Here is a 19,851-nt window from a genome sequence, read left to right on the forward strand (position 1 = left end):
AGGGAGCCCAACACAAACTCGTAAGAGCGCTAGCTCATACTGTGGATCGTTCAATGGTCCATCAAATTCATAGCCGCGTGCCCCCCCACCACACACACACACACACACACACCTTTTTTTTCTTCCCATGGAAAATTCCCTAGGATTTGATTTGGATATTATTTCCGATAATGTGACAAAAACCTTTCATTTCCTATTTTTTTGGGATTTTTTATCACCAATTGTGCACATGATCTCCGTGAGGATCAATCCTACATAACAAGAAAGGCTCACTGAATGTTCAAATGCAATTGAAAATTGACATATGTTTGAGTTGGTGCAAATGCACAATTGTAATGTAGATATTTTACTTTATTTAAACTACTTAGGTTGGATCGGACCATCAAGTGACCCACCTTCTCTGTACCTCACTAAATGTTAAAATCCCAATTTACGAGACTGACATAGATAGTAGGGTTTTTCAAGGGCAAACATTGATTTTTACGTGGCAATTGGAACACAATATTTTGCTTTATCTAGATATATCTGCTATTAGATGGTGGTATGAATTTTTATTGTATATTTTGATACATTAGAATTCAATCAAGTCACTGTCTATATTGATATCAAAATGGTTGTCCAGCCCATGACTGCTTAGGAATTTTCCACTTTTTTCATCAGGTCTGACCTGGATGTTGTGCAGTATGGTAATGTGTTTTCTGTTGTGAGTTTAGAGTTGGACATCTTTGAAGGTTTTGATTTATTTTTTATTTTTTATTTTTTGTTTTTTGTTTTTTATATAGGAAATGGTAACAAGGATGGCTTATTCTCTGTTCTCCTTAGAGACTACAATGTACATGCTGCTGCTTCTTGTATGAACCGTCTTGCGAAATTGAGGTATTCTCTTTTTGGTGCTTATGCCTTGTGATTACATATCTTCTATCGGGTACATGTGGGTTGGAATCTTATTTTGTACTTCTTGACCTTTATATGCTCTTTGGTTGCATGCTAGTATGGGAATGCCCAAGTCTAAGTTCTTTTGTCAGTGGGAAAGTTGTAGCCTTTGAACTTAGCATCTTGCTAAGTGATGAATGTATTCTTTGGGGAGTAATGAAATATATCTCTAAGTGTTCATGGGAAAAAAAACAGATACAAGAACCTTGGTTCATTTGAGGGGAGTAGCGAGGTGAAAAAAAAATCAGTGGGTTATGTGGGCATAAACTATGTCTTGAGTAAGGGGAAGGGGGACTACAATGGCTGTAGACTTGTGAAGGTATAGTGAGGACAAGGACCATCTATGGCTTAGGGATATTGAAGTATGGAGAAAGCGATAATAGTAGAAACCAAAATCCCCTTGGGGTCTTTATGGCATCACATTGTGGGAAGGGAATAAGGAATTACGAAGTGGTGAGAAGATTTGGAAAATGTTTTCTTTCATTAGTGGGATGGATCATCTTATTTTGTTTTTGCATGACAGTGGGATAAGCGGAAGACTACTTACAGAATAGTTTTTGGAAATTTATGAAATTGCTTCTGATAACAATGCCAAGATAGTGGACTATGTGGTGACGGTTGAACATGCGTTGGTGACTGGTGAGGATGTGGCTTTCAAAATTTTGGCTGACTTTTTAACCGCCATTTACCAGATACTGGAGAAATCCATTGAGGAAGATGGAAGAATTTGGGAATGGGACGTAAGCAAGATATTTTCACTTAATTTTTTCTATGGGTTTCTAGCTAAGAAACAGGCTGAAGAGGATTATAGAAACATCGTCGCTAACTTTTTGCAAAGAAGGATATCTGGTTTTGGTGCTGCATTTGGAGTCATTTTTTTTTAATTTGATGTCCTTCCACCAAAAGCAGTGGGGAGGTTTCTGGCGTGAATATCTTTCAACATGCCCTTTCACCAAAAGCTAGTTGGATCCCGAAACATCTACCCAAGGCCATAGTTTGGGTGTTTCAGAATGAGCAGAATTAGAGAACTTTTGAGCTAAAAAGGCTATGGGATTGTGATGGGGGTCAAGTAAACATTTTATGACTGGGCAGGGGGTATAGAACGTCTTAGGGACTTGAGATTCCATGACTTTGTGTGCAATACTGCAATCCAGTTATTATAGTATTGGTACTAGTGTATGATATGAGTTATTATTAGTAGTGTATGGTACAAAATGTCATCATTTTCAACCACTAGACCCAAATTAGTATTAGACATAAAGGGATAGGCTAGCTGTTAGATGAGTAAGCTAGCTGTTGTTTTGCATTACAGTTGTTGTTTATCATATCCTAAAACCTTAGATGGCTTTCTAAGTCTTAGAAAGGAGAAAAAAAACTAAATAAATCTTAAAAACTCGTTTTCAGGTAATTTTTTTTAATATTTCATGTGTTTGAAGCGTAGCGCTCTATACGGAATGTATGGTATATACGATACGCTCCCTGTATCGTGCAATACATAAAACTTTCGATACACTAGTGATACTATCATATCGTATCATACGATACTCTCCCTGTATCGTGCAATACATAAAACTTTCGATACACTAGTGTGATATGTATCGATTTGCTTTCGATACGTATCGTATCGTGTATCGTACGATATTGATAACTATATTGCCTTGCACTCACATAGTTTACTTGAGATTAATGATATATAATATTTACCAATTAAACGAAAATAAAAAATTGAGCACTGTAGTTGTCATCCCTATATTTTGGGCCTTGGACTGTCGTAAAAAATCCTGCCTTGCATTTCTCTTAGATGAAGTATGCAGTATCATTTTTGCTGAATATAAACTTTGCAGCACTTCGATGAGTGACAAGTCCCAGCTTTCAAAGCTTGTTGGTGATCTTCTTATTGAAGTTAGAGTATCACAGCTAGGTTTGTCCCTTGCAGTATCTGACTCTCATAAGACTGCTGTACGCCATATTGACCAGTTTGTGTGGAATAACTTATATTCCTGATTCCCTCTGGATCCCGCATTCATAGAGCGAGCTGGACAGCTTTCCAGCCAAAGTGCAGAGCCTTTAACCGAGACAATGTGCGCCTAGTTGTGCACAATAATTTAACTGATTGGCCAAACATGAAATTTGGAATCAAAAGAAACAAAATCATTTACTGTTGTTTTGACCATTGCACACGTCTGTAATAATTTTACTGCATAGGAACCATTGTATATATCACTATAATGATTATGTGGTGATTATTCCACCTCGATTGAAGGTGTGTCCCGCCTATGTTATATTACCACAGCCTTCTCTTGAAATTCATAGAATTTTCCCTCTCTACAAGGTCGATATTATGGAGCAATTGGCGAAGTGACATGATATTAGAAATATGGATATAAAAGGTCTTGGGTTCAAACCTTTCCAGGTGCAGTTGCAGAAAAGATAGAGAACTGCCCACAGGTGTTTCTTTCCAGTGTGTTTCCGCTGAGGGGGAGTGCTGACATTATTCCTCCCCAATTCTAGGTGTCTCTCACAGTTCCACGTGTGTTCTCTTTCCGAGCCTCCTTTTGATATTCATAGAATTTTCCCTCCCTACCAGTCAAGCCTTCAGCAAATTGACAGATTAATATAGCAACGTGAAAGAAAGATATCCAAAGTCTTTTAAAGATGAAGAATGTTTTCTTCTCTTCACATGCCTATGGCCTTAGTATTTTTTTGTGTTCAGTGCCAGGTGGATTGGTAATCATGGGTTCTCGATTGGAATAGATGATGTCCAACCAGGAGAACTTCTCAATCAGCAGAAAAAAGCAAGGATAGATGAAGGTTATGAAAAATGTGATGACTTGATACGGGAACACATCAAAGGGAATATTGAACTTCCGCCAGGTTCTGATTCTGCTCTAACATTGGAAGCTGAGATTAGTAAAGTGTTAAATAACATTCGAGAAACAACTGCAAATGTAAGTGATTATTTTCTGTTGATTGTTGCATTTTTTATGTTTATATTGACCATTACGAAGTCCATGTTCAAGCATCAATTTTGTGTGTTTGTGTGTGTGACACCCTTTACTTTCGAGATAACAAAGTGTTTCATTTAAGTGTAAAATGCCCAAGAGGCGTAACCCAGTTTTTCTCATCTTGTCACCTACACGAAGAAAGACTCTTACTCCAAATAGTAACATCACTAGATTTGACTCTCTCCTTTAAATGGCGACACGGTATATCTCACATTGCATTCGGTAGCTTATTATTATGTAATCTGTTACAAACTATAGTAAACATATAAAACTATACACTCTTGGTAATTGATCCATAGAAATTCACATATTTAGAATTTTTATTCAGCTCGGGAAATTCAGTGTGATAATTGTGTACAACATAGATTTTGGCTTTTGTTTGACGTACGTAAGTTTCCTTTATGGTGAAACAGATTAGGCAATCAAGTTAATCTTTTTTGTCTTTAAGATTCTTTTCTCTAAAGATTAATTGTTGTCCTTGCTGACTTTCATTTTTGTCGGCCTTTGTTTATTTGTTCATGATTTCTCTTTTCTCTTTTCAGTTTGATTTTTGTTTTATGTTCTCAGGTTTGTATGAAAGAGCTCCATTGGAGGAATAGTCCTTTGATAATGTCACAGTGTGGATCCAAAGGTTCCCCTATTAATATTAGTCAGATGATTGCATGTGTTGGCCAACAATCAGTTGGTGGTCGGCGTGCCCCCAATGGATTTATTGATCGTAGTCTCCCACACTTTCCTAGGAAATGCAAAACACCATCTGTAAGTGCATATATCTTTATATATATTATAGCTCTACCCTCTTTAATTGAGGAAGCGTTTCTAGGGTGTCCACGTGTCATGGCTAATTAAGAAAAAGTAGGAGATAAAATAGGAAACAAATATTTATCTTTATCCTTAGATATATATTATAGTTATATCTTCACCGATCTATTTTTTCGAGCACTCGAAAAGACTCCAGTTTTTTCTAAACTCTATTATTAATTATAAAAAAATAGGATATAAATAAGGAAACAATCCCAAGAGTTTCACAGAGTCTCTAACTTTTCCTAAACACTATAGCTAATTACGAAAAAACAACCCCATCTAGAGTTTCACAGAGTTCCACCAAATACGATTTTCCTAAAACCCTTTTGATTTGATGCGCCATCCATTGTGGGATTTAGACATTTATTCATAGTTAAGGATTTCAAAAAATCACAATTCTGACCACAATAATTATGGCATATTCCAATGCCTTAGATATATATTATAGCTATACCCTCACTAATCTATTTTTTGGAGCACTCGGAGAGACTCCAGTTTTTTCTTAACTCTATTACTAATTATTAAAAAAGTATGATATAAATAAGGAAACAATCCCATTTAGAGTTTCACAGAGTCTCTAACTTTTCCTAAACACTATAGCTAAATACGAAAAAAAAATCTCATCTAGAGTTTCACAGAGTCTCCAATTTTTCCTAAACAATATAACTAATTACAAAAAAAAATATGAGACAAACAACTAAATTGCTAAAAACAATAGTTTCTACCGAAAACGATTTTCCTAAAAGCTTTTTGATTTGATGCGCCATCCACTGTGGGATTTAGACATTTATTCATAGTTAAGGATTCCAAAAATCACAATTTTGGCACAATAATTATGACATTCCAATTAAATTTATGAATTTATAATTTTTCAATACTATAATATAATTTTTCAACTCTATAATGTTATATATTCGGCGGAATAACGAGATTAAGTTAAAGTGGATATTGGACTTAAATAAATTATATACCAAACCAAAACAAATTACATGTGGAAAATTAAATTATACAAAAAATAACATCACAAAATATATAATAGAAAATGAAAAAAAAAATAACGGCAAAACAATAATGACAAATATTTTAAAATATATATAATGCTAAATGAAAATAACGTCAAAAAACAATTAATGAGGAACCGAAAACTGGATACAAATGCATCGAACTAAACCTCAAATAATATTTAACATGAAATCAGAAACTGGATGCAAATACAAGCATTAAACTAATCTTAAAAAGTAATTAATAGAAAATCGGAATATGGATACAACTATATTAAACTAACCTCAAAGAATAATTATCGGGAAATCAAAACTTGGATGCAAATACATCAAACTAACATAAAAAAAAATTATTGTTGGGAAATCAGAAATTAAATGCAAATACATTGAACTAACCTTCAAAGATTTAATTAATGGGAAATTGGAAATTAGATGCAACTCCATTGAATTAACCTCAAAGAAAAATTAATTGTAAATTGGAAACATGATGCAAATGCGTAGAACTAATCTTAAAGAATAATTAACGGGAAATCGGAAACCGGATGCAACTGCACTGAACTAATCTAAAAAAATAAGCTAGATGCAAATACATTGAATTAATCTCAAGAATAATTAACGGAAAATCGGAAACTGGATGCAAATTCATTGAACTAACCTCAAACAATAGTTAACGGGAAATTGGAAACTAGATGTAAATGCAACCTTATCAAATAATAAACGAGAAATCGGAAATTGGAAACTGGATGCAAATGCATTAAACTAATCTCACGTAATAATTAACGGGAAATCAGAAATTGGATGCAAATGCATTGAGCCCGACTCAAAAAAAAATAATTAACGAGGAAATTGGAAACTGGATGTTTGTATTGAACTAACTTCAAAAACTAAATAATGAGAATCGAAATCGGATCTGTGCATTGAACTAGCCTCAAAAAATAATTAACAAAAAATCAAAAACCGAATGCAACTGCATTGAACTAACCCTATAGAATAATTGGTGGGAAATCATAAACTAAATGCAAATGCATTGAAATAACCTCAAAGAATAGTTAACGGAAAATCAGAAATCGGATGTAATTGCAGCGAACTAACCTCAAAACATAAATAATCATAAACTAGATGCAGATATATTGAACTAACCTTAAAGAGTTATTAACGGGAAATCAAAAACTGGATGCAAATGCAATGAACTAATCTCAAAGACTAACTAACGAAACATTGAAAAATGGATGAAACTGCACTAAACTAACCTAAATGAATAATTAACGGAAAATTATAAATTTGATGTAACTGCATTGAACTAATCTCAAAAAATAATTAACAGAAAATCGGAAACTTGATGCAAAAACATTGAACTAACCTCAAATAACAATTAACATAAAAACGGAAATTGGATGCAACTGTATTGAACTAACCTCAAAGAATAATTAACTGAAAATCAGAAACTGGATGCAACTGCATTAAACTAAAATTAGATATTAACTAACGGGAAATCAGAAATTGGATGCAAATGCATTAAAATAACCTTAAAGAATAGTTAACTAGAAATTGGAAGCTGGATGTAACTTTATCACACTAACCTCAAAGTATAAATAACTAGAAATTGTAAACTATTGAACTAACCTAGAAAAATAATTAACGGGAAATCAGAAATTGGTTGCAGATGTATTGAACTAACCTCAAAGAGTAATTAATAGGAGATTGGAACCTGGATGCAAATACAATGAACTAATCTAAAAGTCTAATTAACGAAACATCGAAAACTTGATGCAGCTGTACTGAATTAACCTTAATGAATAACAAATGAGAAATCATAAAGTGGATGCAATTGCACTGAACTAACCTCAAATAATAATTAACGAGAAATCGGAAACTTGATGCAATTATTGCATTGAACTAACCTCAAAGAATAATTAATGAGAAATTGGAAACTGGATGGAACGTACTACATTGAACTAATTGTAAAGAATAATTAATGGAAAATCAGAAACTTGATGCATATGTATTGAACTAATAACCCAAAAACATGTTTGTATTACATGTTGGGGGAATGTCTCGACAAATATAGTTTTGTATTATAATTAGTGTTTATCATAATTCTTTTATTATGATTAGGAATGTCTTGCTATTCAAGTAGTTTTAATATTATTTTCGCCACATTTAGCATTCTCACAAAACTTCAATGAAACTTATATTATTAAACCTAACAACAAAAAGAAATCGATAAGTTTTATCAAGGTTTGGTGCTTCCTTTGTATAGAGAGTGGTGCAAGAAATTTGAATGAGTGATTAATATAATTTTCATATCTCATAGCTATTAACTAACTATGCATATCTCATTGCTAATATTTTTTTAGAATAATTTAAGATAAGGGCACCCGTTCGTAGGACGGGTTCGAAAGCTAGTATATATTTTTATTGCATAAAGAATTAAAGAATGCTTTATTGTCTGATTTCACTCTTTGTTAATGCGAGCAAACTCTCCCCCATGCACCAATGCTTATTTTTCTTTCGTGCTTCTTTCTAGGCTTGCCTAGGCGCCTCCAAGTCCTGTGTATAAACTAAAGAAAAAAACTTTGCAAAGGAGACAAAAATGCCATAGGTTTTTTATTCAATGTAGTCTTCATGTGGGTGTTGAGTGTCACTTCCTTTGTATTTAGACTCTTCATCTCATAATGATAGTTGTTTTGAAAATGAGGATGGTTTCCATGTGGATGCAATGAAAGGCTTTAAAAAAGAGTATCATGCTTTATTCATATTTGAGTTATTTAGCTTAAGTTGGTGAAATTCTTAAGAGTTTTTTAGCTTTTGGCTCTAACTTTTTTTTCCCCCGTTTTTGGCCCCATTTCCGTTAGTGGACTCACAGTCAGCACAAAACGTGTGAAGATCAACTCAACCTTGACCGAGTCAACTGACAGAAGTGGAGCCCAAAACGAATAAATGAAAAAGTTGGGGGTCTAACAATGAATACACCTAAATCTATACGGTTCGGGTTGGTTTTAAACAAAATTTTAACCAAACCGAACTAGTCGGTTCATAGAGATCAAAACTGAAACCGAACTGAGAAAATTCAAAAACCGGATACAACCGAACCATAAATTTCGGTTCGGATCAGTTTGCCAATCGGTTTTAAGCTTCAAATTTCTTACTGGCTTGGGGTAATGTTGGGCCACGTTACTGGCTTGTGGACTGTTAGGCCATGGTTAAGTTGATCAGGTAACCATGTTAAGGCTAATAAACCAAGCTCAAGACCAAGTAAAACGTGGTTGCCCAAGCCCAAATTGATAGAGTTTTTAACAGTATAGTGTCCTACTTGGGTAATATGTGACTAAAAACAAAAACCAAGTTACTGATAAATCTGTGTAAATAATTTAAAGTAACCCTAAATGATAAGTTGATAACCAGCTAGTACCATTATTTGGATCCAACCCACGTTGATTTTAGTGCTTCAGAAGAAGCTCTAGTGTTGTCATTGCTTTAACTTGGGGTGGCTTGAGGATGTTGGATTAAGTTCTCGTGGTAAAGGAAGTGTTAAAACTCTTTACACATACTAAATCACACTCACATTTCATACTTTCAAACCAAAATGACCCAATTAATACTACATGCATACTATTAACACCAACTTAAACTCCAATTTAGATCCAATGTATAATTAATCCCAACCCCATGAAGTAAATAATAACCCCACACTAATGAAAATTCCCTTGGTGTTCACCATGATTTTATGAGCATTTCAGCATATTAGTAATCATCGATGCAATGCAAAATCTACCTCTTCCACACTTATACAACGTCGCAACTCATTGCCAAACATGTGAACAAAATAACATTGGCTAGGATTCACCCAAACAAAGTTCTAAAGCTTTATAATGAAAGTATAACATAAGACTCGCTCCATATACGGTTCGGTAAGCGGTTAACCGAGTACTAAAACCGAGAACCAGTTTGAACCTGGCGGTTTTGAAGTTTTAAAACAGTGAACTGAACCGTGTATCAGAAACCGAAAAAACCTGCTGGTTCGGCTCGGTTTTCGGTTTCCAGTGAACACCCGTACCTAAATCAGTAGGCCAAATGCTAAATAACCCCATTCTTATTTAATCATGAATTGTGATGCTTTATGTTAGTGTTTCTCGCTATTCTTTAATTAGTTTTTTTAAACTATTTTCTCTTCATTGTATGATGGAGTCTCATGCATTGAACAATTCAAACCAATGCTCCTCAAACCTATGCTTCCAAGGTGTTATGCATTTCGAGGCGAGGCGGGGTGGGCAGTGAACGACGTCCCCAAATGCCTAGGTAGTGCCTAAACGATGCCTGGGCAGTACCTAGATGCCATGCTACAGTATTTTTCTGGGATCCTATGTTCTATAAACTCGAAATCACAGAACATTTTACAGTAAGTTCATGAAATCAATTGGACATATTAGGTATCCTGCTTTTGTTTTACTTAGTTTTGAAGTGGAATCTAGTTTTTAAGGAAAACAAATATAGGATATGATAAGGCAAGGTATGTGAGGCGGTCCCTTGAAAAGGCAAGGCTACTTGCCAAAACAAAAGCGTCTAGGCGGTGCCTAATCGCTTAGGCGTCGCCTATGACAACATGGGTATGGAAATTGTCTTAATGCATGCTACTCTATTTTATGCAATCTTAAATATCATAGATTTTGAATTATTTTCTCTTTACATATTTTCAGGCAAAAGGCTTTGTTGCTAATTCATTCTACTCTGGTTTGACGGCCACTGAGTTTTTCTTTCATACAATGGGTGGGCGTGAAGGTCTCGTTGATACCGCGGTATGAGTTGTATCTTTTCCCCTTGTCATTTTATGGTGTACCCATTTATCGTTTTCTGTTTTACACATCTTATTTCATTTCACTCACATTATTCTCTATTGCCCAACGAGGCTTTCTTTCCTATATTTCAATTTTATTGGGAAAACTTATCACAAGTATTCTCTCTGTGTACCTTTCGTTGCACTTGATTTGTTTGTCTAGTAGTACACAGGTTGAAGAGTGATCAACGTTTATTGCTAAATAAAATTATGATTTGTGTTTTGTTGAAGTAATTTATATTCCTTTTGGCTATATGTAAATCCACGGATGTACTTCTCAGTGATTTTTGACATAGCCTCTCTGACCATCTGGTCATGGAGCTATAATGCACGGATATGGATATAGGTACTGACACAACACACGGCAATGGACTACGATACGGGATTTATGAAACTATAGGATAGGGTGCAGGAATACAAGTAATATATTCTTTGAAGAAATTCTAGCATGTCAATATGATTCCAACATAAGATGGTGTTGCACTTGTTGATTACTAATTAGCTTCGCGCTCCTCTTCCTTTTTCTTCTGTTCCATCTCTGTTTGTGTGTTTCTCCTGACACAGCGACACAGGTATGGGTTACGATATGTGATTGATAAAATCTAGGATAGGGTGCGGGAATACGAAAAATATATTCTTTTAAGAAAACTAGCATTTCAATATGATTTCGAACATAAGATGGTGTTGCACTTGCTGATTGCTGATTAGCTACTTGTTCCTCTTCCTCTTTCTGTATATCTTCCGTTCCATCTCTGTTTGTGTGTTTCACCCCCCACCCCACACCCACCCATATTCTTGATGGCTATGTGAGGATTGATGGCTATGTGAGGATACATGTTTGAGCAATACCCATAGCGTATCCTGTACCTGTACCGGAATCTTTCCCAGTTGACACTGGTGCAATGGGTAAACTATAGTATCCGTGCATCATACCCATGGAGCTATAATGGCTTTAATCATGTTTGGTTGATCAAGAGATTACTTGTCTTTTATGCTGCATTCATTCGGTTGGAACTCGAGTCATTGAATATCATTAAGTTTTCTTTTTCATATTTTATAATCTTGTCAACTTTTGCTGAACAGATAGAAAATCATTGCCTTTTATTTTATTTGCAATTTGCAATAGCATCATAAATTTTGTGTTTTCCATCTGTACTCTATTTTGTACACATCACTGGTCAAGTTGGTGTTTACGGATCTTCAATTCTTCATTATTTCGGCCATGCTTTCTTTGCCTGTCCCGTTGTCTCTGTTACTCCAAGTCAACAGTAAATGGCTGATAGAGTGAGAGTTCTTCTTGCATCCCCTTCATAGTGCTATAATACTCACGAAGAGGCCGATCACCTTCTTTTGTCTTAAATATAGACTCAAGCAAATCATAAATGCGAGAAATATTGTTTTCCTGAGAGTACATCTCTTTCACTGATGACCAGATCTGTTTGGCTGTTGGTAGAAAATAAACTAGACATTAGTAAGGACTTTTGGTTCCATACTATTCCATAACCATGTTAGAACTTATTGACATATATGAGTGTCCCCGAGCTTACTCTAATATATTAATAGAATTAACTATTCACATAAGTTCAAACTTATGGAGAAATTGACAATTTAACATGGTATCGGAGCCTTTGGTTTATGAGAGGTCTTGGGTTCAACTCCTGCCAAGTGAAGATGTCCAGCCCTTCTACCTGTGTATTTCCAGTTCAACTCCTGCCAGGTGAAGATGCCTAGTCCTTCTACATGTGTCTTTCCAGCGTATCCCGCTGAGGGGGAGTATTGACATATATAAATGTTCCCGAGCCTACTCTAATATATTAATAGAATTGACCATTCACATAAGTTCGAACTTATGGAGAAATTGGCAATTTAACAGAACTATGGAGTTGGAAGCTTGCCAATCATCATATGTAGGATCACCAAAATTGGGAGGATTATCAGTAAAAAATTTGGAATTTTTCTTCGCACGGATAAAATGTGTCCAACCGCTTAACTCCACACCAAAAAATTATTACCATTCAATCGAATATTAGTATTGGGCTTACCAAGATTGTCATTCACATAATAGATGGGCAGATTTGAATCTGTTTTAGGTCCCGAATTGTCACCCGTTGCCGGTCAAATCGATTATAAACCAAAATAAATTGAGTACGGAAGATGGATGTCAAACAGACTTGAGAGCAAATTCTCAACTGATTGCACGAGTCAGTCTACTGTAATTTATCAAAACTGGCAACTCACACACAAAGGGCAGCAAACACCCACAGCAATTTCAAAGAACAATTGAAGATTATTCTCACACACCAACAGACAACATTCAAATTGGGCAGTGCATCACAACATTCAACACAACTATAACAGAAAACGAATCAGAAAAACTAAATGCACCTTCATCAACAATGATAATGGCGAGCCCGCAACTTCAGTTCAACACGAACCTTGTTTTAATCCATTTAGGATTCAACACACACACACTTCAGCAACTAGGGAAAGAACTTGTTTCCCTATACCCACCAAATCAGCACCCTTCTTTTTTGGTAAAATCAAAGAAACAAAAAAAATTAAGAAGAAGAAGAGGTGTGGAAGACAAGGATTAATACTCTTATACCAAGTCAAGAATCTAGGGTATAAATGATTGTATGGAGAGAAGAAACGGAGGTTGGTTTTAGTGTATTTTAAAAGCCAATTATCTCGACCTGGTATGCTGATGAGTGTTCTTAAGGTTTGCAAATGTTGATAAATGGGGAAAATGAAAGGGAAATTCTTCTGGTTTTGCCAACTAGGCGGGCGTATTCTTTTGAATCATAGATGTACTTGATACTTGTCTGACCTTGCTCTATTTTATTATCTTCAGTTTTTAATCATTCTCAAGTTTGTTATTTAAGTGACCATCGAATTGAAATTAACTGTATTGTGGTTACTGCAGGTGAAAACTGCTGACACTGGGTACATGTCACGTAGATTAATTAAAGCCTTGGAAGACCTATCAGTTCAATATGATTATACTGTCCGTAATGCTAGTGGTGGGGTAGTTCAATTTCTTTATGGAGATGATGGCATGGATCCAGCAAAAATGGAAGGGAAGGACGGCGTACCTTTGAATTTGGAAAGACTTTACATGAAAATCAGGGTCAGTTGTTAGCTTCCACTTTTTGTCTGATAGCTAAATCAGATCCTGGATGTTCACTGTTTTTCTTTGTTGTTGTCATCAAATTTACAGGCTACATGTCCTGCTAATGCGCATGAGAATTTGTCTCCTTCAGAAGCTTTAAAGAAAGTCTATGAGAGACTCGAAAAACCTGATATAAGTCTTGATGGGGCTAATAAATTCAAAAATTTATTGCGGGATTTTTTTGAAGGAGTAACTGATTCATTAAAGAAGACAAGGAAGTTTCTTGATCTTGATGAAAATAATGTTGAGAAGAATGATCCTAGTTTTCTTGAAAAGATTGCTGCGAATGTATCTGGTATTTCATTGAAGCAGCTAGAGGTAAATTATGTTATACTGTTGAACTGAACTCTTGGATTTAAATACCTAAACAACAATTGAAGTGTTTTTTGATGAACAACCAGCAAAGAGTTTAACCCATAATACAACCTTTCCCTGTTATTATTTATAAGTATAGAAAGGTCAAAGTGACACTTCTCTTAACTATATCTTCTCCTCCAGTTGGTACTACATAGAACAAAAGTTTAAATGCTTCAAGAATTGTAGTTTTGGGGTTTTATATCCCTTGTTAATGCAGTTGTGCAAATTATTGCATTATCGATTAGATCTAGTATCTTGTTACATATACTTTCCTAATGGTCCTGCACTGCATTCCGTAGAGCAGTATCACATCTTTTTTTTTGTTTGTCCCCTACTCCCCTTATATATATGCATCACACATGGGTGGAAGATTGTTAGGAAACCAGTCTGTTTAATGTGTTTAGGACTCATATTAGGACTTATCCTATTTCGGCTAGTAAAAGGGTAAGGAGGGTTGTTTCTATCTGTATCTTAGTATATTACCCGTGTGAAGGCAAGGATTCTAAGTGATTATTAAGCAGTCACTTTGGAAATTAGAAGATTAAGATGGTTGATCCCTGATCAAAGGATCTAGGTAGTTCAAACATTTATTGGTGTGAAAAGCCATTTCTTGCCCTCTGCAGCTGCATGTCTTGTGACAATGACAACTTCCTATCTTACCTTATTTGTTTTTGTGCCCATGCTGTAACAGCTGCACATTCTTTGCATTTGTGCACCTGTTATTGTTGTATTTTGAATAGGGTTAACGAGAATTACCCCTCTCCCCCAAAATAGAACAAAAGAAATGGTCAAATTGGGTTGACCGTGTTTCTTTTGTGTGTATTTGGGGGGGGCGGGGAGGGAGACCCTAATTTCCCATCTAGTGGGAGGAAATCCTAATTGGCTCACCTAGTCGGGGGGTAATACTCGTTAACCCTTTTAAATACTGATGGATGCAATCACTCAAAATATCAAAATATAAACCACTACATGGTATCAGAAAGGTTAGCCATCCTCGTTACCTTTTTGCAAGCAGCTCCTCTCCCTGTGTGCTGCCAATGTCGCGCCTCCTAGACACCCAAGCAAGAGCAGCCCTTGCCTGCCACTTTCGCAAATCAGTGTGCTCATAAGAGTTGCTCCACTAGCTCTTTTACCCCTGCCATATGCTTGGAGATGGTAGTTGATGATGTTTGAAAGCTTTCTAATAAGGGGGGAGTGTTGAAAGTTATTTTGGACGCTGCTTCCCCTCGGTTAATACACGATTGATTGGACACTTCACTGCTTTGGAACTATGATTATGTGGATTGGATGCAGATCAGTCATTGTTCTTGTTGATCAAGCTCTTCCTTTATTCGTTGCCCCGGTCTTGAGCTATCTCTAAATGAGAGGAATTTGTTTTTGGAGCTACTGAGGCCTATGTGCCTGGGACCTTGTTGGAGCTACATAGGTCACAAAGACTAAACCTTTGTTATCGTTTGTTGACTTTGTTGTTGCGGGTGCAATCAAGGATGTTGCTTGTGGCTGGAGCTTGGTGTTAAAATTATCCTTGTATTTGTGATTTTGCCTAAGGGGGAGATGGTATCTACGTATTTTGTTCAGTTACGCAATGTAATTTGAAACCTGAGTATGTATTTTTCGGCTTGTGGAGGAGTGTTGAGTAATATGAGAAGTAGTACGCTAAAGTATGGGTATAGTCCGATATTGAGTAGGTAGCAGTCGTAGCATGTATACTCTCCTTATATTAGGAGAGTCAGTGCAGTCCCCATTTAAAAATTGTTGGTTGAATAAAGTTTAAGCCATTTTAGAATTTAACTCTTGATAACCTTTGGCTGAGGTTACTTCTCTGGTTGTGTTCTTGTTGTTAAGGTTCACAATAGTCGATTTACTTATGTGCTACTATGATTTCAGAATTCTCCAAGGCTTGTGGTACTAAGAAGAGGTTGTTATTGCATAATCCATGTTATCATCTTAGAGGTGTAATGGTGAAGCATTTAAGGCTGTGTGTAAGCCTCAAAATATTGTTGTTTCTTGAAGCATTTAATAGAGGTTTGTTTTGGTAAAGAGAGGCTCAATTTGCTTTCATACTTATCTATGATTGTAGGGTTTGGGATTATGCATCATGGTTTCTTAGCTGGATAAGACTTGTACTTAAGTTTAAGGTGGTCAATTGGTGAGTTCCATTGTGCACTTGAGCCTAGCCACATTATAGGACCTATGGAAAATCTTTGGCGTGGGTGTTCTTCATTTGTTTGTGGTACTTGGTTGAGGATATTTGCTCCATAATTGATTTCCTTGCACTTATAATTAGTTATTTAAGCTGTTTTTGCTAGTAATCTAAAGGTTTGTATGTTTCTTGTTTTTGGTTTAGTGAAACCGGTAAGGGTCTGCCTTAACCCTAAAAGTTACTTAAAATATTTATTGAAATTCTGACGGTCTTTGACAGACATGTACATATGGGTTAGGCTACCCTGACATTTTATTTTGACTTCCACAACTTAAAGGTGACATATGTATGGGTCAGGCTATCTTGGCAACTTATTTTGACATCCACAACCTAAAAGTGGACTTGCACATTGAACTAGGGGGTGAGTTTTGGTAGAGAATGTCTCCCTACCATGGACAGCATCTCCACCAAAACTCCGCTCCATTGAGGGCCGTTAAACTACTATTGAACTTGAACCCAACTTTTGGCAAGGTTAGGCATGTTCATATGACCTGATTTCTTTTTCCTTTTTTTTTTGGTGATCTCCATGATATGGAGGACATATTCCCAGACAAACAGCTCTTGGTTCAATGTGCAGGTTGTGGATGTCAAAATAAGGTGTTAAAATAAGATGTCAAATTTGTCTGTATATATATAATTGATAAAATGGAACATGGGATAATTATAATCTTCTACAACTTCTAGAATTTTTGTATTGTTACTCTTGTTAAAGAAATCTTGAATATGGTATATATTTTTTAGTTGCCATATCTATACGTGTGTCGTCCCTTAAAGAGTTAGACTATTACAGCCAATATTTTTTCCCGTCTATTTTTGGTTATCTACTGTTAAGTTGTTTCATATTGGAAATAGTAGCACAATCCTTTGAAATCTAATGCTAAATCATTCGCAGACCCTCAGGATGCTAAATGGATCCGATTGTCCGAACTTTCAATCTACATTCTCTTGTATTATATGGGTGACAAAATGACTCTTTACTTTTACATTATAGGTTTTCTTAGATACTTGCATTGATCGTTACCATCTGAAAAGAATTGAAGCAGGAGCTCCAATTGGAGTTATTGGAGCTCAAAGCATTGGAGAACACAGGACCCGGATGACATTAAAAACTTTTCACTTTGCTGGAGTTGCTAGCATGAGTATCCTTTATGTTGGTTGGCTTTCGTTGTAACGTATGCTCATCTCTTTTTCCTTGAATGGTTTATCCTAATTGATCCTATCATCGTTTCCTTTTTCACTCAAAAATTGACTTCTGAGTTTTAATATGATTAGTTGTTTTGATATATTTTTCTTTTCTTTGCTAAAATTAACTGTATCAATAGCAAAAGGTAGAAGATTTGAAAAAAATTGAAATAACTTACAAAGTTGATAGAAGAGAACGATTGCTAAACATGCCATTTCCAATGCATCAATAACCCATAGTAAGTGAGTTACTGAATCCTTCATGTTCCACTATATGCAAGAAATATGGTTTGTATGATCATCATTCTGAATTACCCTTAGGTAAGCCTTGCGCCTGTTTGTGCATAGGAGTCGGCAACAGTTCTTGCATATGAGTCAGCACCCATATTTTCTCCAGGAACATGAGAAGTTAATGAATTCAACTTTGTTCTTAACCCTATTCCATTCAGTCTTCCAATACTCCTGGTTCTTTAGGAAACTGCTCACAGCCGCCACAGAATCTGATTTAACCCTGATTTAAGTATTTAACATCATATAATTGACCTTAAGCCATGTTTTGGCCACAAGAATAACCTTGTAGAAAGCATCTTTATACTACACAATCTCTTTGCGAACCCGATCATTATTATTATTATTATTATTATTTTAATTTGTTTTTGTTACTCAATTCAAAATATCGATTTGGATTTTGTATTTGTGTCGAGTTACGATCCAGTGCGTGTCAAGTATGTGGAACCCGGACATAGGATTAGTGCTCCAATCATTAGATATATATGTTTTTCATATTTTGTTTTGATACAAAAGTGATCAGTTATTTACTTTCCTCTATTTATGAAATATGTTTAGGGACATAGTTGCTAATTGCTGACAGTGCATATCTATGATTCCACGGACAAAATTCATTTTGAAGGGCACAAGCTTAATATATGATAAAGCTATTTTACATCTTGTGGTTGAGAAGAGAGAATATTGAAGTAATCTTTTTACAATATGCGTTTTTTTTTTTTTAAACTGTCAAATTCACTTTGTATTCATAGAAAGATAATAAATGTTACAGTGTTTAAGGGTCTAAGTAGCAAGGAGCTACTTGACCACACTCAACCTCCACAAAACCCCAATTTAGCAATTACAAAAGCTCGCTCATCTCACTAGCCCATCCCAATTCCACATGAAATCAACAAATTTTACACCCATAAACAATGGAGTAGCATGTCCCCATTCAAATAGGAGTTCCTTGATTTCCCCTACCAACTTGTGAACTCTTCTAGCATCCGTCAATTCGAATGTCTTTTGACACATTTTTTCCTACTAATTTTTCTAGTTAAGGATAATCTTTTAATTTGTTAACATATAAAGTGGAAAATCTAAGGGCTATGGTTTCCTTATTTCACTAAGAGTTACACCATTGTGTTTGGTTCATATAGCATACTGTCTTTTTGATTTTCTTTATTGAGTGAAATGATAGTGGGAAAGTGTCAAAGAAAACCTATGTGTTGATATATATAAGACGAAGCAACACTGTACTTAGTTCCAAATTTTATTCTAGTAAGTTTATTATTGCCCTAATATGAAACTCTGGAGAGAAAAGAGTATATGGTCTTAGTTGAGTTTGGCCTTCTCTCAGTCCTCTCACTCATCTTTATATATGAAGATAGTTGGGTTTGCATCCTTTAGGGGGCAATGTCTGAACTGTCCTTTAGAACTCTAACAATTATAAATTTAGAACTTGATTAACAATCCAAGTATTTAGTGTATGAATGCAAATATTTTGGTAAAGTTAGGCTTTTGTTACAAATATTCCTCCATGTTTTTTCTCTCCTGAAATGTAAATTTGATTACGTCATTAGATTGAAGATTTTTACTGTTGTGTACCTGTGACTGTTATGTTATACCATGTGATTTCTTAACTCGTTGTTAGACATCACACTTGGAGTTCCTCGCATCAAAGAAATAATAAATGGAGCTAAGAATATCAGCACACCCATTATTACCGCAGAGTTGGAGTCTAAGGAAAATGTTACTTCTGCACGAATAGTTAAAGGTCGTATTGAGAAAACCGTCCTGGGTGAGGTATGCCTATGCAGATTTTTTTATTGTTTTCTGTTTTTATATTCCCACAATCACCCCTTTTTACACGTTTTTGTTTACATGCATTTACTTGTGTTAATGTTCCATAATCTCCAGAGAATGAATTGAGTATTTTATTTTCTCAATGGATGTATGTATGCTAATTCATATGATATGCATATGGGAAAAAAAAATATGTTCATAGAAAACATGTGATAAGTAAATTGATCTTGTATGATCTCTAACATTCGCCGTAAAGTCGACCGTCTGGTTAAATGAGTTTTGAGTGCCGATGC

The 19,851-nt window shown here is 35.4% G+C and overlaps 1 protein-coding gene across 1 annotated transcript in view; it reads left to right on the forward strand.

The window, feature by feature from the left end:
• The window catches only part of LOC147488202 (DNA-directed RNA polymerase III subunit 1-like), a 56,307-nt gene that overhangs the window by 27,871 nt on the left and 8,585 nt on the right, over window positions 1–19,851 (forward strand). The window contains 8 exon segments of the mRNA XM_086574996.1: window positions 783–876; window positions 3,647–3,881; window positions 4,506–4,697; window positions 10,441–10,539; window positions 13,501–13,704; window positions 13,795–14,064; window positions 17,298–17,445; window positions 19,407–19,558. Coding sequence (XP_086431122.1) covers window positions 783–876; window positions 3,647–3,881; window positions 4,506–4,697; window positions 10,441–10,539; window positions 13,501–13,704; window positions 13,795–14,064; window positions 17,298–17,445; window positions 19,407–19,558 — 1,394 coding nt within the window.

The sequence above is a fragment of the Coptis chinensis genome, chromosome 7 (assembly GCF_015680905.1).
Source record: "Coptis chinensis isolate HL-2020 chromosome 7, ASM1568090v1, whole genome shotgun sequence".
In the NCBI taxonomy this organism is placed as follows: domain Eukaryota; kingdom Viridiplantae; phylum Streptophyta; class Magnoliopsida; order Ranunculales; family Ranunculaceae; genus Coptis; species Coptis chinensis.